The sequence below is a fragment of the Osmerus mordax genome, chromosome 11, assembly GCF_038355195.1.
Source record: "Osmerus mordax isolate fOsmMor3 chromosome 11, fOsmMor3.pri, whole genome shotgun sequence".
Classification (NCBI taxonomy): Eukaryota; Metazoa; Chordata; class Actinopteri; order Osmeriformes; family Osmeridae; genus Osmerus; species Osmerus mordax.
Genome location: NC_090060.1, coordinates 10,181,165 through 10,202,957, shown reverse-complemented (window position 1 = coordinate 10,202,957; position 21,793 = coordinate 10,181,165). Strand labels below are relative to the sequence as shown.

The window sequence follows — 21,793 nt, the reverse complement described above, 5'->3', positions numbered from 1 at the left end:
GTGTGTGTGTGTGTGCGTGTGTGTGTCCATCTAGACACATGCTCCAGTAAGCTGTTCCACCATGGTAGTTCTGATGGCTTTGCGCCTCACTACACTGTCCTCTCCCACGCTAATGCCAACTCACACCATCCAGAGACTGTTCACCCCCCTCTCTCTCCCTCTCTCTCCCCTCCTTTTCTCTCTCTGTGTTTTCTCAGCCTGTCTGTCTTCTTTGTGCGTCTCCCCATCTTGTTTCTCCTTCTCTTTCTCTCTGTCTGCCTCTGTGCATCTCCTGCAATGTGCGATGCATTAAACATGCTCCACATGTCTCTCTCGAAAGACTCCAGAGTACACGCTGTGTTGAGTGGAACGCCCAGTGTCTTACATGTCAGTGTTGGCGTGTACGGGGAGGGCTGTATTGTCCAACTGACCCGGCTGTGCGTCTTTTCATGCCCAACACACAAGCACGCACGCACACACACACACACACACACACACGCTCTATTGAGGCGTTGATTGTGACAGTGCTGGGAATGCCAGAAGGCCTTTAGCCAAAAGGTCAGAGAGCACTTACAAAAGGGAAAATAGAAATGTGTGTAAGTGTGTGTACGGTGAGTGTGTGTGTTGTGACTGCATGTCTATGTCTGGGCACGCATGTGTGTATCTGAGTATATTTATGTCTGTGTGAGTGTGTGTGTGTGCGTGCGTGCTGTCCAACACTGGCCATCATTTACACCATGAAGGTGGGTTCCTTCAGAACACATAGGAGTTCTAAGTGAACGGACAAACTCCCTTCCAGTGGTTTGAAGAAAGCGGCTCCCAGTGCCTCTGCACATGTATGGAGCCCCAAAGCCTTACGTGTGTAGGTGTGTGTGTCTGTCTCTGTGTGTGTTTGTTATAGACTGCAAGGACCAAAGGTGTACTAATAAACCCTTGGTAGCAGTATGTGTGAGCAGAGAGGGTGTTAGGGGTTCATTGGTTTTCTGTGTTAACGGCTGTTAACGAGCTAGACCGGGGAACACACAGCATGGAAGGAGGCACGGTAACCTTCCACACACACACACACACACACACACACACACACACACACAGTTAGTGTGTGCTAGCTAAGTGGCCCTGCCTGCCAACCTCCAGCCACACTGGTGGGCAGACGAGAAAAAAGAGGATGACAACAATGTAAGACAAAAAAAAGGATGGGTGGGTGGAGGGAGGGGTGGAGGGAGGGAGGGGAGACAGAAAGCAGAGCAGCCAAAAAGGCCCACTAATATTGGGGATCAGGGGTGGGGGTCTATAGCCTGAGGCTGCTGTAGATGTTATAATGACCACTCTAATGGTCTTACCCCCCACGGCCATTGGTGTGTGTGTGTGTGTGTGTGTCATTCTCCCCAAAACAATGGCTGCCACCCAGACACCACTCCCCTTGAGTAAGTGTGACTGAGTGTGTGTGTGTGTGTGTGTGCACTAGTGTGTGGCTTTTGTATTTCTGTCCTGCCTCCATCACGTCATGAGCATTGTGGGTCAGGCACTCTGGCATTTGCTCCGCAGACAAACTGGTGCATTCTGACCCCAGTGGACAGGAAACCCAGCTTGAAGGCAGGTTAGGGTTCTGGCCTGCTTCTAGTAACCTCCTCACATAACTCCACACACACACCTTTTGCGTTGGCTTTTACACACTGTTCCCATTCAGCTACAAACACAGACAATTTTGTGTGGAAAATGCGGCACAAGTGACAGGCACGCCAGACACACACACACACACACAGACACACACACACAAATAAATGTGCAAGCGTGGAGGCTGTGGACAGGCTGTTGGAGCAGATTACCCAGCTCTCTCGGCTGCGCGTCTCTGTGAGCGACACGCCGTCACTTCGCCACGGGAACACACCCGCTGCAGAGCGCGAGGTGTTTCCTGCAAGTGACAAGGCTGGGTTCTCTTTCATACACACACACGCACACACACAAACACCTAAACATGCACCAAATCACATTTATGGCACCACATACCAACACATAAATACACACCCACAGAAAAAAACAGTGTGTGACAAAGCGTTCACACTCCAGACCACAAGTCCCTTAAACACTGCTGTATCTGAGCGGATCATTAGCCCACTTTCAGTCCCAGAGGTGTGAACATGCTCGTTCAGTGAGCTAATGCAAGAATACTCTAGCACTGCACCTGCGTTACACACACACAGACATAGAGCTGACCCAGTTTCACTAGTGTGAAACTGTTGGCTGAGAAGAGATAACGTACCAGGCTAGCCCACCGGTGTCAGAGGGACAGAGAGAGAGAGAGGGAGAGAGGGAGAGAGAGAGAGAAAGATTGAGAGAGAGAGAGACAGGGGGGTGGGTTAAATAGTGCAGAAAAAAAGAGCAAGGTGAGTATGCCTCCAAATAGGTATCAAAGCGTGATAAAACTTGTTACAAAACACACACACGCACACAGGTGTGCGATCCATACATTGGCAGATCCGTGCATGGCGATGGCCCCCAGAAGGAGAGTCCTGCATGTCCTCTACCACGACACAGCGCAGGCTGGCATGGCTGGGCCAACCTCGACATGCAAGGCTAAGCTGGGCACGAGATACGGAACATGCACTGGGGCTGTTAAAGGGATAGTTCAACATTTTCGGACATTCATTTCAAAAGGTTTTTGAAAATGGGTTGAGCGTCTTGAGCCTGGATGGTCTTTTCACCTCTTACTCCAGCTGTCAATCTCCTCATCCTCTCAATCTCTCCATCTTTCATTCTCTTATCCCTCTCTCTCTTATTTCCTTCCTGGCCCTTTTCACCTCTGGCTGCATATTTAGGAGCCTCCTTCCATCCTTACCCTCCTTCCCTCGCTCCAGTTCTCTCTCTTGCTGTGCTAAACTAAATGATCTTTTCATTTCCTGCCGGTCGGCCAGGCCCTAAGGTGTGTGTGTATGTGTGCGTGTAGGAGGGAGGGTCTGTGTTTGTGTGTCTATGGGTGTGTGTCCGTCTAAGTGTGTGTGTGTGTGTGTAGCTCTGAGGCCACAGTTGCATGCAAGGTTCACAGGTCTGCTGATCTTCTACCATAACAAAGCTCAGAGATGTGCATCCTGTCTCGGCTGGGATATTTGCAAGGATGTGTGTGTGTGTGTGTTTCATCCTTGTCTCGGTTGAAGCTGAGAACAGCAACTCAATTTACCACCACATTATCCAGTGAACATCATCTAAAAAGAATCCACACAAACACACCACTGGAACGTTGCACTTTTGTACTTTCTTGGCATACACATGCGTGCACACACAAACACACACAAACACACACACAGTCCTTTCCGTGTTTGGAGATCCACAGAGACCTGACTCCGGAAAGCACTGAGGAAGTGGTCTACTGGTTGTCAAATGTTTCTCTGGGCCCCCTACTCTGCTGTAAACATGTGTTTAGAGCAGACAATATCAGCAATCACCACTTGACCCCTTGGAAGAGAGAGAGAGAGAGCCTGCGTGCCTCCCCACACACACACACACACAGAAGTACAACTGACACATGCACACACACAAGCGTGCACACTTGCACACACAAAAATGCCTATACACACACACACAACATAAACACACATGCATGTAGACACACACGCATACTAAAGCTCCCACGCAGACACACATGCACACTTTTACCAGATAATATAATCAAGTCAAAGCACAGAGGCTTTCAACTACAAACATGCCCGTTTCCAGATGTTTGACAGAGTGTGAGGAGGAGTGGAGAGAGAGAGAGAGAGAGAGCGAGAGAGATGGGAGAAAAAAAACGGTAGAATAGGAGAGAGGCTTTTCCACTGGGAATGTATCAAGGTCTGGGTCCTGGAGAAAGACTATACACACTCACACAAACATGCAGCATGACACATACTAACATACACACCTACACGCATATATTTACAAAGACACACACACACAGACCCACCCACACACGACAGGCACTCGTCGACGTACGGTACACAAACACACCGCCTCACGCGACACGCCAGCTCAACCCAGCTGGCAAACGTTTCAAAGCCAGGAGGGCAGGAAAAGGAGAGACGGAGGAAAAGAAAGAGAGAGAGAGAGAACAAATGACTTGTTTTGCCTGCGTCTGAAGACGTGATGTGCGAACGAGCTGTTAAAAGAAAACAAAAGCTGAGTCATTCCTCGCCCCATTCCCACGACCCCCCCCCCCCCTTCCCTCGCTCCAGCTCTCCGTTCCGTAGCTGCTACAGTAAGTGACCCAACACCTAGCGCTGCTTCTCCTGGGAGTAGTTACAACAGATGAATGAGAGGGAGAGAGAGGAGAGCCCTGGCCTGGCGCTCTGCACACAACAACACTTAGCCCCGCTCCAACCATGTACAGTATACAATATCTACAATAGCACGAGGAGGCTGTATGTCAGGACGAGGGGGCTGTGTGTCTAGGACGAAGAGGGTGTACTCGATATGTGGGACTAGGAGGCTGTACTACTGCTAGGGCCACGAGGCCAGGATGCTGATGTTTAAGACTAGGGGGTTGTATATCTAGGACAAGAGGGCTGCAAAACAAGCGAAAGATTCCGTTATATAATTGATTATGTTCTGCAATCGACATCACTTCCTAAGTTCCTATAATTTGGGAGGAACAGGAAAAAGTCACCAGACCAGACGAGTCCAAAGTTGGTCCACGCTCAAATACTGACGTGGAACAAATCACATCCAAATAATTGTTCCCGTTTCCCTGTTCTTTCTCTTTTTCTACATATCTCGGTACCTGGCAGGGGAACTTGTGGTCTGGAACCACAACTGCATTGGCTGGCAGTTTTGGGGAGATGACAATGGGGGGGCTCGGAGGAAAGGGGGCTCTCGTGTTACCTAGCCGGCCACATTAAAATACCAGAGGGCTGTGTGTGTGTGTGTGTGTGTGTGTGTGTGTGGGGGGGGGGGGGGGGGGGGGGGGGGGGGGCGCAAGGGGGAGTCAATTTGCCTGGGAGACGCCAAAGTAAAAGAATTAGCAGGAGCTGTGTGTTTACATCAGCGGGTATGGGGTTGTGTGTGTGTGTGTGTGTGTGTGTGCATGAGAGTTACATTACATGCTTACCACCCGACGTACCACCTCTGCAGACTGCGTTTTACAACTAAAGCTCAACTTTTACAAGAACTCTCACTGAAAAAGACCCCAGCGCTGCCAAATAGGAAGCTGAGACTGATCAGTGCCAAACACTTCCTACCTACAGTTGAACTAATGATGGAAAAGAACTACAATCTCCCCCTTCCCTCCCCTTTCTATCTGTCTCCAACATTACAATAATCCCTCATTTGGAGGGGGGAGAAGGGGGGAAAACAGGGAGAGAGGGCGCTATGTAAACATTTTCCCGGACGCAATTTTCTTCGTTGGTCCCTTATGGTTTTCCCAGGGAGGACGGAGTGTGGTGGCAGAGAGGAAACAGTTTAGTCTCCATAAGTGCCAAATTGCATCCTGTTTTTTTCTCCCTCTTCCTGGTCTGGTCTGGCCAGGGCCAGAGGCTAAGGATGGGTGCTGGGGCTAGGACCAGGGGCTGGTGCTGGGGCTGGGAAGAGAGGCTGGGGCTGGGGCCCGGAGCAGGGGCCCAGCCTGGACCTGTTTCCTGGGGGAGGGCTGGTGTTGGCCGGGGGAACGATGAAGTGTCTGGGGCCGTGCGGCTGTGTAAACGCTGTCTAAACACCAGGCCGACAGAGGAGGATGTGAGCCCCTGTGTGGGCTACACTTAAGACTTGACTTACAGCTGGGACTGGGACGTGGCGAGAGAGCAGGGGAGAGACGGTGAGAGAGGAGGCAGAGAAGGGGAGCGAGAGATAAAGAGAGGCTGAGAAAAAGGGGAAATGGAGACAACGAGGAAAGGAGAAGATGAAAGAAAAAAGTAGAAGGCTTAATGGGGAGGTCTTAGATCTCAGGGTAAAAAATGACTCAGACTAAAAGTGGGAGAGGAGGGGAGTCAATAAAAGGATGGAGAGATAAGAATTAAAGAAAAAGAGAGAGAGATCTTGGCTTTCGTTACACAGTAAGAAACGTCCCTTCCTCTTTCAAGTATCTAATGAGGGCTCTGTGTCTATGTCCGGCCTTGTGTTTGCTCTGAGTGTTCCTGTGACCTGGCGTGTGTGGACGTGTCCACGCACAAAAAACGTTTGGAGAAGGGCTTGAAATGCTTGTTGCTGGGTTAGTATCAGTGTGTGTGTGTGTGTGTGGGGGGGGGGGGGGGGGGGTTTGCTGCAAGACGAGTGTTCCACCAAGCCCTGGACCAGCAGGTTGGTACCCTGGCCACCGCAGGTTGGTACCCTGGCCCAGCCCTGGCCACAGCAGGTTGGTACCCTGGCCCAGCCCTGGCCACAGCAGGTTGGTACCCTGGCCCAGCCCTGGCCACAGCAGGTTGGTACCCTGGCCCAGCCCTGGCCACAGCAGGTTGGTACCCTGGCCACAGCAGGTTGGTACCCTGGCCCAGCCCTGGCCACAGCAGGTTGGTACCCTGGCCACAGCAGGTTGGTACCCTGGCCACAGCAGGTTGGTACCCTGGCCCAGGCCTGGCCACAGCAGGTTGGTACCCTGGCCCAGCAGGTTGGTACCCTGGCCACAACAGCAGAGGAACACCACCAGATTCACCCGATCCGAGATTTAAGTTTTAAGTTCTAAGGCTTCACACAGCAAATCTCAGCACTCCATTGACATTGTGATTTAATTCTTCAATTCTATGAACTGGTCATTAGCATAAAATGACAGCTATGGGCATGCTCATTCTTCTTATACCCACGCAGCGTGGATTCCCAGTGTGTGACACTTGCCCCCAACACCCCCCTCATTTACTGGATTATGTAGCTTTGACCAGTGGAGCTACAGTGGTCTGGGCCCTACGTGGTTCAAGGCTACAGTGCCATGCTTAGTTAGCCACAGCGCTAGGCTAACCTCCTACTCCCAGGGGCTCTGGGGCACCTAAGGGTAGACGGCAAGTCCCTTAGGAGGGACTGGGTGCTTGTTAAGCGAGCCGAGGTGCTGCGATAAGCCCCTTGCGGGAGTCTTGGGGCTAGGGCGCCCTCATTAAGATGGGAAGACCCAATTATAGCAAGGGGACAGGAGGGAAGGGGCTGGCATAGTTGAAGCCAGGCGTGGAAATGCCAGAACTTGCTGCCAGTGACAATGGGCCCCTTCACACACACACACACACACAGTTATGCTAGACAGATAATCAATCTCACACAAAGCCACATACTCACTTGGACTTTATGTTCTTATGAAACCAAAAACACACAAGCACACACACAAGCAAACACGCACAAGCACACAAACAAGCACACACACACACACAGTCTGGCGCCTCTAGTCTCTGACACTCTGCTGCTGGATAATTGTATTAAGTTTTTGTTGCCCTGATGGTGGAGCACAGAACCTCACGCACACATGCAGGTAGATCAAAGGGTCAGGTTTTAATAGGAGAGAGCCTAGATAGAGCAGGGCTAGTGTTGACTGGAAACACCACTGAGGACCAGCGCTGGAGCTGAGTGACACGAAGCACCACACCGTTACACACAACCTCAGGAACCTCCCGCACACACACATTTACACACACACACACACACCTCTACACACATTTACACACACACACACACCTCTACACACATGTACACACATGAAACACACTAAGCCAGACACTACATACAACTACACACACATTTATGTGCACATACACAAACTAAACACGCGGACACACACACACACCACCTTCTTCTCCCTCCATCTTAGTGTTTTGGAATGAATATGACAAGTATGTGTAAGACTGTGTACATTACTTCATATGGCTGATCGGCGCTCCCATGCTTTACAGTGAAGGCTTCATTGAAAACATATGTTCTCAGGAGGGAGTGTGTGCGTGTGTGTGTGTGTGCATGCCTGTGACTTGCCATGTAATGTGTGTGTATCCTGTGCCAGTTCCATAAAGCTCCCTGGTTTTATTTTGGGAATATTGCAGCGCTGTTTACCGGTGTACTTGGCCTGGGGAGACATGAACTTATGAATTCATTTAGACGGTGTTACGCATGGGTGTGTGTGTCTGTGTGTGTGCCAGTGCGCATGTGTGTTTGTGTGTGTGTACACATCACCCTCGCTCACGCTTATGGAAAACACACGCATCTAACCACTGCTAAAGCACTTCCATATCCATGTATTCACACAAAAGCATGTTGAATCACAAAGGAGGAAAGTAAACTGCAAACATACACCACACGCACGCACACACAAACACACACAACTGCTATGTGAAGCAAAATGATGTTTTCCAGCCCCCTTAGTCCAGACAATAAGGCCTAAATTATAGTGATAAGAATCTGGGAAACGGGGTTCAAATCAGAAAGAGGGAGCTGGCGATGGGTGAGGAGAGAAGAGTTTCACATCTCGTCCTGCGCTCCTGTCGTCAAACTAATGGATCTCACTTAAGCTGTTCGGCAGGAATGTGATAACTTGAGCTTCCTGTAACACTGATAAGGAGGGGGAGGGGCTAAAGAGAAAGATAGAAGGAGATAAACAGAGTGAAAAGAGGGTGAGAGAGTGAGACGAAGGGTAGGAAGACGCAAAAAAAGAAAAGGAGAACGACGACGGGGAAAAGCAACAAAGGACGTGCGCTTTGCCCGCTGACAAACACGTTGGCACAAGGCAGCACCGGGGCGTAGCCCACGCCTCGGCCTGCATCCTCAGCACACACGCAGAGAGGAGGGCGCTCTCACACGCACACACCTGACTCAAGGCTTTCTAGATACTCACCCCCCCCCCCCCAAAAAAAAGAAAAAAAAACAAAAAGAAAAAGGCATCGGGGGAAAAACGAACAGAAAAAGAACACCGAAAAACAGCTCACTCTAAGAAAACTGTCGGTTTGGTTTTGGGGCTGGAAGCCTGTGAGGCTGAGATCCACAGCTGAGCAGAGGAATAGCGTGCCAGCGCTGCCACAACCTGTGTGTGTCACACAGTGTCACACAGTGTCCGAGGTGTGGACATTATGCTGCTCGCTCCATTTTTCTTTTCTTTCTTTTTTTGCGAGGTGATCTTGTGGAACATCTATCTTTTATATGGTTCAGACTATTTCTCTTTCTCTCTATTGTAAAGGGTAAGTCTGATAAAAATATATATAAATACATTCAAATACATAAGAGACAATAGGTAGGATCAAGTGCTCACGCTCACACACACACAAAGTTGGTTGGAATCCTGGGTTCCAGTCGAGCAGACATTTCTCGCGTTCCATCAGCGAATCGAAACACACTCCGGTAAAACGGCTGCAGGATGTAATTTTCAGGTGAGGAAAGAAAGGCAGTCACCTTTTCCTTTCTCTTCTTCCATGTCTGCATCTCTCTCTCTCTCTCTCTCTCTCTCTCTCTCGCTCTCTCTCACACACACACACACACACTAGTTGGCTGTTGTCACCTGGGTCTGTTAGCAGGCAGCTAAGCAGGAAGGTGGCTGGGCTAGGCTGAGGGGGTCAGCCCTCACCCTCTGCTGCTGCATGAATAAACAAAGACACTCTCTGTGGCTGGACTGGGCCAGGTGAGCAGATATCATCTATCCTCACACACACACACCCACAAACACACACACACACCCACACCCACAGGAAATGACCTGCAGCACCTCCACACCTGGACAAGGGGACTGGGCCCTGAGGCTGGCCAAAGGACAGGAGAGGAGGATAGACGAAGAAGGAAGGAGAGAGGAGAAGGAGGGAGAGAATGAAAAACAGGAGAGATGAGAAACAGCAGAGATGAGAAAGCAGCGAGGGAGGGAGGGAAGAACTCTAAATAGGGGGATAAAACGCTGACTGAATAGGAGAGTGAAGGAGAAGAATGGGAACATGGGAGGAGGTAGTGAGGGCAAGGACGGAGAGGGGGATGGGACGCCATCACGCCATCAGAAACCGTGGCGACCCCGCTCTATCTGGGCCCGTCACTCAGCAGTTTGTCATTAGTAGCCAACCTTCAGGTACGGAAGCTCCCACACCCCGGGCGAGCGGCTTAGTTACCGACACCAGCTCTGTTGTCCTTTACCTGAATCAACTTGGACCAAAAGAGCACCCGAGCTCAAATGATCACTTCCGAGCACTGCAAGCAAACCTGGAGAGCTGGTCTGAATGAAACCCAGTTCGGCTGCTTGATTGGCTAGGACGGTGGGCGGGCGGTGATAGCCCGAGTGTCTCCGGCACACCTCGGCATCGCGCGGGAAGACCGGGGTGAGGGAAGCAGAGTTCATCCCTCCCCCCCTCCCCCCCCTCTCTCCTCAGCCCGTGAGTGCTTTCTCGTTTTCCATCCCGTATTCATTTTTAACCACTCTTGTCAGCGACGCCCCCCCCCCCCCCCCACACACACTCTTATCTCCAACTCCCGTAATGACTGAGCGAGCCGAGGGGCCGAGTGGAGAGGCGTGCATTAGGCGTTTCCTGCACCGAGGTGTAAAAAATACCATCACAGCAGACGGATCGATCCATTACTGGGGGCCGGGGGGACATGCTTTAACACCCCGCGGAGGTGGATTAGTCCGAGCCGTGTTGGAGACACTGTCAGCCGCTGTTAATGTCAAAGAGAGAAGGGGAGACGTGAGAGAGGGCAGAGAAAGAGAGAGAGATACAGGAGAGAGAGGAGACAGAGGGAGACAGGATAGAGAGGAGAGAACGTGCAGGAAGACGGGCGTTGGAGATGTTGGAGAGGGAAGGGTGTGTTGCCGAGGGGGATGGATGGAGGGAGGATGGGAAGGAGGGACACCAAGTTACGACGCACGAAACACAAAAGAAGAGGATGAAGGAGAAAGGGAGATACAAGAGGGAGGTGTAAACAGCAGAGAGAGAGAGAGAGAGAGAGAGAGAGAGAGGAGGAGAACAGGAGAAAAGACAGTTAGGGGAGAGAGTGCAAGAGGGAGAAGGACTGAGGGTGGGGGAGAGACGGGTTGCAAACGTTAGTGCTGGTTGGTGTCTCAGAGTTGATCTGTCAGTGCTGATGACGGTGCTTCTCCTTTCCCGTCAGTCAGGTGGGACAGACGGTTGGTGGGGGGAGAGGGCGAGGAGGAGAGGGAGCCACTTAACTCCATGGATGAGAGGCGAGAGATTAAGTGAGAGAGGCAGAGGGAGGAGAAGAGGAGAGCCTTCTGGGATCCACTCTGGAACTGGGGCACACAATGTTTCTGGGATCATTCTGTTGTGCCTTGCAGCAACAGCACTAGGGCTGGGTGTGCGTGGTGTTTGTGTGCGTGTGGTGTGTGTGTGGTGAGTGTGGTGTGTGTGTGGTGCGTGTGGTGTGTGTGTGGTGAGTGTGGTGTGTGTGTGGTGAGTGTGGTGTGTGTGTGGTGAGTGTGGTGTGTGTGTGGTGCGTGTGCTGTGTGTGTGGTGCGTGTGCTGTGTGAGTCCCCCCCGCCACTATCTGGATCACAGCACAAGTCTCTTTGCTCCCCATTATTTCAATAATATAATAAAGAGATGTGTAAGCACAGAAACCTGTGAGTGTGTGTGTGTGTGCGAGTGTGAGCCTGACCAGCTGTTCTGTTACATGAGTTCCTCTGGACGCCCCAAACCGCTGGTGTGACTGGACAGGCTTACTGCCGCTCGATGGTGGCGCAGTGCCAACGCTGGATTGAGGTCGGGGGGCAGGGGGCACGGTGTCCCCTACGTGACACCGTGCCCCACCCCCCCACCCGCCACGCCATCTTAAGCCTATCATGCCACCTCGTCAAACATCACACAAAGACCAGGGTGTTGGTCCCCACCCCCCACACGTAGCAGCTGGACACAAAGCCCCAGTAGCAGGAGCGTTCTGGGGGTGGGGGGGGGTTAGATGACATGCTTGTGCCCATGGATGTGGTGAGCCCTGGTGAACCAGCCTGGCTCTGGCGGTACGCGAGGCAGCGGAGGCCCAGCCGCCGCTGCCACTCCAGCAGGCCGGGTGGAGGGGCGGCGAGGGGAGAGCCGGGCAGATGCCCCGCACGTTGGTGTCCATTCAGTCGCTATGAAGAGCAGCTGCTCGGCCCCCTCTGCCCCCTGGCACTGCTCAGCGAGAGCCACGCTGCCGGAGTGGCGCTCGCTCACACACACACACACACACAACGCCTCATATGCTGGAGGGTGTTCTTTCAAACATGTACTCTACACACATGTTCAAATCACCCAGCTTGGTTCTCGCACAGAAACCACAGACACTTTTGAAACTGAAATGTGCAACACACACACACTCGAGCAGCAAAGCACAAACAGATCCTAAACCTCACTATCCAAGTAAAATATGCCATCAATACACACACACAAACTTTACATCTCCATACAATCTAATTTGTAAATACTAATCACTCTCTCTCCCTCTCCCCCTCTCCCCCCCTCTCTCTCTCCCTCTCTCCCTCTCCCCCTCTCTCTCTCTCTCTCCCCCCCCTCCCCCTCTGTCTCTGTCTCTCTGTCTCTCTGTCTCTCTCTCTCTCTCTCTCTCACACACACACACACACTTCCATGGTGCATGGCATCTCAGTCACGCACAGCCTCACCATAAATCCTTACATGTGGTCAAACCATTCTCACTCCATCTCCCTTAAGTCTTAAAAGAAGGGCCATACACTACAAACACACACACCCCTTACGCACACACACACACACATTCATCTCCCTAAAGTCTTAAAACAGCGTCCACAACAATAAATCCAGGCAGCTGCCAAAACGTGCAGAACGCATTTACTGTCATCTTCTCAGAAAAGGACAGAGGGAGAGGGGAGATGAAAAGAGAGGGAAGATAGAACCATTTAAAAGAGGGGGGAGGATGGAGAGAAGATGATAGTGGCGGATATAGGAAAGACAGGCCTCTTTATTTCTCTTCCTTCTTCCCTTGCTTGGTTCCTCAGGAGCACCGGTGTCGTGACAAGAAAGGCACATCTCTCACTGTCTGATTACGGTGGTGGGATGACATAAACAGACCCCCCTCCCCCCTTCCCCTCCCCAGACCCCCAACCAGAAACCCCCCACATTCCTCCGCCCCAACCAGACCCCCCAATACCCTCTCCCCGTATCCTTCACCACCCTCCCGTTAAAATTCCATGTCCACAATAGCACCTTGCCTCACTGTGCTTACCAATAGGGGGGGGGGGGGGGGGGGGGGGTCCAGGTCGCCAGATAGGAGACAGGTAGGTGAAAAGGGTTCCATTGATGGGAGTAAGGGCATGTGTGTAGCCTGTGTGTGTGTGTATGTGGGGGGGGGGGGGGGGGGGGGGGTGTTGGTAGAGGAAGGAAGCAAAGAGGAGGGAGAGGGAAATGAAGGACAAAGATATTGGGCCTTCTTCTTTTAAGGAGGATATCGTGTGGCGTGGCGGGCGACGACCCCCCCCCCCACCTCCCTGGCCCAGCCAAGCCGTGAATGAGACCACTATCTGAAGTCAGAGAAAAAACACTGGGGGTCTTTATCTTTATGAGCTGGCTCGGTAATTGTAGGGTTAGGGTCAGGGATCAGTTACTGTGTGTGTGTGTGTCCCAGGGAAAACACCTGAGCACAGGTGCCCAGACCCTCTCCTTTTGGGTTCACAGGGCCACTCAGGTATGAAGGGAGTGGAGAGAGAGGACGTCCACCCCCCCATCCTCCTCTTCATGTATCCATTCATCCCTCTATTCCTGCCCTCGCCCCCCCCTCCCGCCCTCCAAACCCCCACCTCACAATACAATGGCAGGTAGCGGTAGCGGTGGGGGAATCCCCCTCTCGCCTCCGGGGCTACCTAACACAGAGACTGTACTGTTCAGGTGAGAGTCAATCACACACGCACACACACACACACACACACACTACACTGTGGGGTAGTGTGGCAAGGCTCCACAAGAGAGTGTGATCGATATCACTCAGATGAGCTGGGGGCATGACCTGTGATGAAGTGCAGGTGGCTAATGGTGGCTAGTTGCTGATCCAACACTGATTCACACCACAGCACAGGATGCCACAGTGCCTGCTGTTGCCTTTTAATGGGCCTTCCCACACGCACAAACAAACACCTTACAGTAAGGAAGAAAAACACACACACGCATCTTTCTTTTACAAGCATTCACGCACACACGCACACACACACACACGCACACACACACCTCACAGCGCCAGCGGTGGTGTGCATTAAGAGGCTCCATTCCCCTATCAGGAGTAGGTTTCTTTATCCCAGTGGCGGACGGCATGATAACAAACTCACAACATGCCTGCATCCACCACCGCCCCCCCCGGCCCACCCCCTGCCCCCCTTCCCCCTCTGACTGTCTGTCGCCAGCTCCTCCGTGATATCTAGATCCCAGGTCTGTGATAAAACGCACACCGCAGCACCACAGGGAAGGCCACAACAACAACAACAAAAACACAATCAAAACGGCCACCTTGCCAAGCACGTGTGTGTGTGTTTTGGCCCGGTCCGGGAAAGAAATGGGAGGGTTGTGTTCTTTGCAGAGTCATAACAAAAGACAACTTTGGGGAAAAGGACCTGGGGCGATGGAGGATCAGTGCACAGGTGAGATTAAGCACATTTCCCTACTGTCTCTCAACAGTATCTCTCTGTTCTTTATTTACTTACTTGATTTAGGCTCCCTTGGCCACCAAATGCCAGTGTGTAGTCTGGCACTGGTGTAATCTACACACATGCATGCACACACGCCAAGCCACACGCCCTGAGACGCAGACATACACAGACAGACACACACACTCACAAAGACACACACACACACACACACACAAAGACACACACAGACACCCCGCCCCCCCCCCAAGGCGACACTCAGGGACCAGATGTTCTGTATTGATAATGGTGGCTGGCTGGCTGCACGTCACATTGATTTTGTTTTTGTGAGGCCCGGAAGTGAGACAGGGACCCCCACATGGGTGTGCTGAGTCAACCAGACTGGAGTTGCTGGAGATCTGGACGATGTGTGTGTGAGTGCGTCTTCTCCAGAGATCTGGAGCTTGCAGACTGTGTTTGTGTCTGTGTATCCGGCATAACCAGAGCTCTATGCAGACGCAGCACCCAGGGGGAGTGAAGTCTAAATAGGGTGTGTAGGACACAGCACTGCAAGATATCATCTCCTAGACCCTGCGGAGTCTGGCTCAGTGTCTCACAAGAAACTGCACTGGAAAGTCTTCGGTCTGAATGTCTAGTGGACGGTGGCGCTGCCACTGAATGTCTGCTTTTGACTTCGCTTGAGGACTTGATGTTCATTTCACACTGGTTTATTTTGTGGAACTTGTCTATTGTTAGAATAATACATTTCACAAAAATGTAAAGAGAAATCAGAATATTAATTTACGGATGTCCTCATAAGTATAGGAAAACGCATACACACAACACACACACTAATTGTGTCCTACACTCAGTATGAGCACAAATGCATACACACACAAACACAGAAGTTACACATAGAAGCACACAATTACTTTTTGTATTTTGATGAGAACTGGTCAAGGACTATGAATCTGTGACACACACACACACACACAAAGGGCGAGCGTGCGTCCTTCTGAAGGCGAAGGAAGACAAAAGTGATGGGTGGATGATAAGAGGAGGCGCCACGGTGGTGGCAGGCCCCAAGTGCTGAGCCGTCCCCACAGACTGATAAGCATCACAACCCCCCCTCCCTCCTCTCTATCTCTCTCTCTCTCTAGTCCACCAGACAGCAGGGCGAGAGAGGTGGGGGGGGGGGGAGGACTTCCTGGTTCAAATGAGGTCAGGATGTACAGTATTGATCGCCTTTGGTCAATCAAGATGACAAGGGCGGGGTTTTTGCCAAAATAACCTTTAAAGCCCACCACTACTGGGCTCACACCCACACAAAAGCCTTGTCTATATGCACAACACTTTTTTCCTCAAAAACTAAAGATCATACCAATTGATAACAACAACAATAAACAGACACAGTGCGTTTGCGCTTGCCACACGCTTTGAGTTGGATGATCCGTTTAAAACAATATGCGCACACCTTTGCCGATCTCAACTTGATTGGATTAGTCTAGCCTCGTGACAGGATGAACGGCTTGCGATGAAAACGGAGACACCAATCACAATCTCTTTATAACCAGATCAATGCCCGGGTCGTATCAGACCATCACGCTGGTGTTTCCTATCAATGATGAGACAAGCAATATGAGGAGAACTATTTTTAGGGATATTGTGAATAATGGTCTGAGCTTGTCAAGGTTGAGACGGTTATGTTTGTCAGAGCTTGAGGAGAGCAGGGGGCCGGATGGGAACAGATGGGTGGAGAGGACCATAACCTTGTCGTGGAGCAGGGTACTCCCTGAGGCCTGGGTTCTGCTGCTCCCCACCAGGATAACCTCTCCCCACGACACGCCTCGTTCCAAGTAGGAACCCTGTTTTGGCAGCGTCACCAAAGTGTCAGCAAAAGACCGATTTAACGACCATCAATGGTGCACTGGGACACAACGGCGGCAGTTCCGTCAGATCTCACTGGCTCTGACAACCACAGGAGGTTGAGGTTGAACCCAAAACTGAACAAACTGCTCAGAACCCAGATCTGGTCCATCCAGTCAAAGAACGGATTTCCTTGTCATAAAGTACAGTAGAGATACCAGAGTAGAGTAGAGTAGACATGTATCCTACCTGATCCGGTATCGATGGCGTTGGACTGTCCCTCGACGCTCAGCAACGATCCTTGAGGCGCCGGGCATGCTCACTGCTCTGAAGGCAGCACCACCGGCTGGATCCTACACGCACACACGCACACACACACACTCTCATTCTGCTTCTCAATCTAATGTTGATCGGTCCGCGTGTTAGGTGGTCCTAATCACCTCGCAATCCCCAAGTCCTCTACCATGCAGGATATGTCCGCGGAGTCAGCGGGGGCTTACCTGAGGCTGTGCAGGTCCAGGTCATCCGTGTCAAAGTCCAGCAGGGGCTGCTGGGTGTCAGTGGGCCCGTGGGACTGGAGGACGGAGGAGGAGGAGGAGATGACCGTGGTCTGGCCGGATGGATGGATGGTCTTGAACTGGAACTGGGGGCCATCCAGAGCCGGCGGTGAGGCCCGGTGTGGGTCACGATCTCCACCTGAACAGGAGAGATGAGGGCGAGGTGAGATTAGCATGAGCGTGCTGGCGCTATTCTCAGCCGGCCACTGGAGCAGCATGCATTCCAACGTGAGGCGTGCAGACTTCCTTTTTTAAAGACATTCTTTGATGTCTTTAGTTTACTGATTTAAATAATTGGTCGCTGCAAAACTGCCTGTTAAACCTTGGAGCCAGTATGTTGGGAAAGCAAATTCCCCGCTAGCGTTCAGTGCAGGGACTATAGCGGCTAGCGTCCCTCACATGCTCCCTAGCCAATGTCAGGACACAGCCCCATCCTCCTTATCCCCCAGAGGACGTGAGCAGGGGACACGAGAGGGAGACACCGCCATGTTTGTGTTGACGGTATCAGTGTCAACACACCCTGGTTACACTACAGTCCAGGGATCAACCCAGGCTCGCGGGCCAGTCACTTGCCAAGACAGCGGATCGGAGGAAGAGGAGGAGACGGGGGAAATAGAAAGAAATTAAAAGAGGATTTCCTGTGACAAGAGGATTATGGGTGAGCCAGAGTCAATGTGACATTAGCTCCATATTTCGCAGAAATGGCACCAACGCCATTAGAGTCTGTTTAAGCTCCAAGGGACTTGAGGGGGTGGGGGGCAGTAATGTTGAATGACGGTAACAAAATTAATAAATAAATAAATCACCCAACAGTGGAGGGGGGTGGGTGGAGGAAGGCGGAGGGACCGGGCTGGAAAATGAATCACGACGAGACTACTGTCCTTCCCACTGGATATCTCCAATTTCTGCCTCATCTGTCCTCACTACCACGACTAATCCCTTCCCACTCTGCCGCCCTCTTCCTCCTCTTCCCTCCTCCGCTCTCCCTTTCCAAACTCCCTCCTGCACTTAACACACAGCTCTCGTAGGCTCCCTCTTCACCTTGCGTTACATTATTTCACACACACTCACTGACGTCCCCTCCCTTCTCCCCCTCGTCGCTCTTCTCTGTATCCTTCTCTTCCCCCCCCTACCTCCCAGCCTTTTTAGCTGTGAGACATCAACATCCAAGTCCAGGGTGACAGCTTATGGTCTCTTAATACAGTTGTGTGTGTGTGTGTGTGTGTGTGGTTGTCCATCCCAGGAGGTCTGGATGAATTAGACTCAGATATATACAGTATATATATATATATATATATTTTTTTTTTTACAGGCTTGTCACATGCTTGTGTGTATGTCTGCATGTATTCTAGCTTGAGGATGCATGTGATTGTGTGCATGTACACGTCCTCGGCTGAGTGTGTCTGTGAGTGTGTGTGTGTGTGTGTGTGTGTGTGAGTGCGTGTGTGTGAGTGCGTGTGTGTGAGTGCGTGTGTGTGAGTGCGTGTGTGTGCCCTTCGCCAGTTGACACCATCGGTGTCGCGCCCAGCCCCAGAGATGAACAGATGCCAGACGAGCTCTCTTGCGGCAGGGTCTAGGGGCCAGATGTTTGCCTCTCCTCTGCCCTCCTGTCGCGCTGGGCTCAGGACATTCTGCGCTCTCGTCACACTGACGGCCCTCATCGCCCACAGTGCACGGCTCACAGAGGGGCTAGGGGAAGGCCTTTTCACGCGACGCAGCGCCCCACAATGACACTGAAACTCGGGGCTGTGTCAGAGAGAGACAGTGGTCCCACTAAAAAGGCGGTTTGGGATGAGTCGGTGGCGTGAAATGGATTCCGTTCCAGACGTGGTGAGAGGAGCAGAGCCACATGCCTTCTGCAGACCAACCTGCAGTGGCCGTCTGAACCGCTGGGTGTCAGGAGGCAGACTTGACAGGGCCAATGAAAGATGCAGCGTACGGGGGGGACTGCTGGGGGGTACAGGGAGACACGCTGCTAGGCACTAACATCGCCTCGGAAAAGGTTCAGGGCCAAAAGGCGGCTTGGAAAACACGTCCTGAAGGTCACAACATGAATGTGATTACGAGGCTGATCAATTCCCCCCCCCCCCCCAACAGCGAATAGCCCTTGATAATCCAATGAAGAGATAGCCCCAGTGACATGATATAATGACATCCACAAGGTGCTGTCTGCTAATTCAATCTAGCCATTATCATCGTATACATATTTAGTATTTATCTAGCAGACTATTGTGAGGGAGAGTGGAGGAACGGGAGGGATGACCTGGAACAAGGCGTGTATCTGTAATGGATCAAGAAACCGCTGCTCTATGTTTAGAGTCTGAGTCTGGTGTTTTTCATTCGAATGGCAACAAGATGGCCGGAGAACAGGGGGGCATGTCAATGTGAGGTGGAACTCCAATTAATCAAAGGCAGCCATTTTGTGACAAGTCGAAACAATCAACATTCCTCCAGCTTTCAGACTCTTGTACTGTAAAATAACCAAGTGCTAGGGTAAACAGTTTAAGGACAGCATCCTTCATAGCACACCTACATCACACATTTTCTCTAGGAGACAGATGCACAAACAAGGTATTTCCAGGACACAGCCTATTACACCTGTTCCAACACTGTGGCTATGTTGGTCCTTGTTATATCGGTAGTTAAGGTTGTGGTGATCACTGGAATATACAGTTTATAGTATACAGTCAAATGTGTTGCAATCAAAAGGGTACTTTCTAAAAGTATTTCCAGGCAAGCTTTACTAGTTTTGGTGAAATGGACAGTATTGCTCCCGGCTAAAGTATCATGGTGAGGACCAACCACAGCATTCTCCTCCTAAGTGGACCACATTTTGACCGATCAATTATGTATGGCAAGAAATTATTAATGGTTAAAAGTGTGACTGTTACTGGCAGACTTCAGACTTGAGAGACATGAAAGTTAACCCATATGGAGATGGAAGCTTCGAACATCTCTTTCTCCATCAAATCTTGCCATTTAATCTAGAATTTTTATATGAGATCAAATGAAATCAAGTTTCAGGTGGCCACCGTGGTGTTGCTGAAGACAGAGTCAAACAGTGAATAAGCACTTACGTAAGACTATAGAATACAATACAATATAATTCATGTAAATATAAAAAATCTGGACCAACAAGGTTTATTAGGATGAGAAAGAGAGTAAAGTGATTACAAGAAATTTGTTAATCAGATAACGCTGTCTTAAAGTCACGAAAGCTCCCAAATGGGAGGGAGTCAGGTGGCTGAGCGGTTAGGGAATCGGGCTAGTAATCAGAAGGTTGCTAGTTCGATTCCCGGCTGTGCAAAAAAATGATGTTGTGTCCTTGGGCAAGGCACTTCACCCTACATGCCTCGGGGGAATGTCCCTGTACTTAGTGTAAATCGCTCTGGATAAGAGCGTCTGCTAAATGACTAAATGTAGATGTAAATGAAACAACATGGTGCAAATCTGCAGTTTTCATGCTCCAGTGTAATGTTCCAGTGAGGGTGACTGAGGCCAGTCGGGCAGTGCCAGTCGGGCAGTGCCAGTCGGGCAGTGCCAGTCGGGCAGTGCCAGCCTCACCTGCGAGAGCCACTCCTCATCCTCCTGCCCGCTGTGGTCCGACGACAGGCTGTCGTAGGACTCGTGGCGTGTGATTGGCCCAGGGCTTCCAGGGGGAACCTCTGCGGACACAAACCCAGACCAGGGACAGTGAGTGTACAGGTGGGGTTTGCTTCAGTGAGGGGGAGTGTCATGGTGAGTGGAGGGGTAGGACCCAAATGCAAGGGAGTACACAGCCATGTCGAAAACAAGGGGTTTATTATCAAAAACGGGAAACAGATAGGGTACTCACAGGGACATGGGTAGTAAGGACAAGACAAACACTGGACACAAAACAGGACCTAAATACAGAACCAAACAACACACAGGTGGACACAATGACGCTAACGAGAACGAAAAAAAAGGTGAAGACAATGACAGGGAAACACTAGGGCAGGGAAACACTAGGGCAGGGAAACACTAGGGCAGGGAAACACTAGGGCAGGGAAACACTAGGGCAGGGCAACACTAGGGCAGGGAAACACTAGGGCAGGGAAACACTAGGGCAGGGCAACACTAGGGCAGGGAAACACTAGGGCAGGGAAACACTAGGGCAGGGAAACACTAGGGCAGGGAAACACTAGGGCAGGGAAACACTAGGGCAGGGAAACACTAGGGCAGGGAAACACTAGGGCAGGGAAACACTAGGGCAGGGGCAACACTAGGGCAGGGAAACACTAGGGCAGGGAAACACTAGGGCAGGGAAACACTAGGGCAGGGAAACACTAGGGCAGGGCAAAACCAAAACCAACAGGGTGGCACGGCTGTGGCCGTGACAGAGAGGTTTTTTTTGCAGGGTGGAGAGGGTTCAGAAAGAGAATGAGGGTGGGAGAGCAAAAGAGCTTAAATGTGTATCTTTTGCACTCGCACGGCCGAGTGAGGAGGGGGGAAAGCGAGGCAAAGGCCATGTGGGCATATGCGTGCCTGGGTGTGTGAAAGAGCATGTGTAAGTGTGAGTGAGAGAGAACATGTGTGTGTGTGTGCGCCCGTGTGTGTGAGGCCCGTCAGCGGCACAGCACAGTCAGAGAGAGAGAGAGGAAAGAGAGAGAGAGAGAGGGGAGAGACAGAGAGGGAGAGAGAGCAGCAACGTCCAGACAGATGGAGCACTTGCAGGCTTGAATAAGCAAGCGTGGAGAATGAGGCCTAATGTGCAGAATCAGTCCTTTTCTGCTGCCACCTCGGGGGGCTTCGCGCCGTGCCTCTGCGGTGGATTAGTTTAACGCTGGAATGGCTAATAAAGTTGTCAGTTCTCATCTGGAGCGCACAAGGCACTGCTGTCTGTTTCCCCTCTCTCACTCTCTCTCTCTCTCTCTCTCTCTCTCTCTCTCTCTCTCTCTCT

At 51.4% G+C, this 21,793-nt stretch overlaps 1 protein-coding gene across 1 annotated transcript in view; it reads right to left on the bottom strand.

Moving 5' to 3' along the window:
- bcas3 (BCAS3 microtubule associated cell migration factor) overlaps positions 1 to 21,793 on the bottom strand; it is a 117,793-nt gene that overhangs the window by 16,704 nt on the left and 79,296 nt on the right. Inside the window, exons 21-23 of the mRNA XM_067246481.1 lie at positions 20,437 to 20,537; positions 16,816 to 17,011; positions 16,565 to 16,668 (exon numbers count right to left, since the gene is read on the bottom strand). Of these exons, the coding sequence (XP_067102582.1) occupies positions 16,604 to 16,668; positions 16,816 to 17,011; positions 20,437 to 20,537 (362 nt within the window). The 3' untranslated portion in view covers positions 16,565 to 16,603. The remainder of the gene's footprint in view (positions 1 to 16,564; positions 16,669 to 16,815; positions 17,012 to 20,436; positions 20,538 to 21,793) is intronic.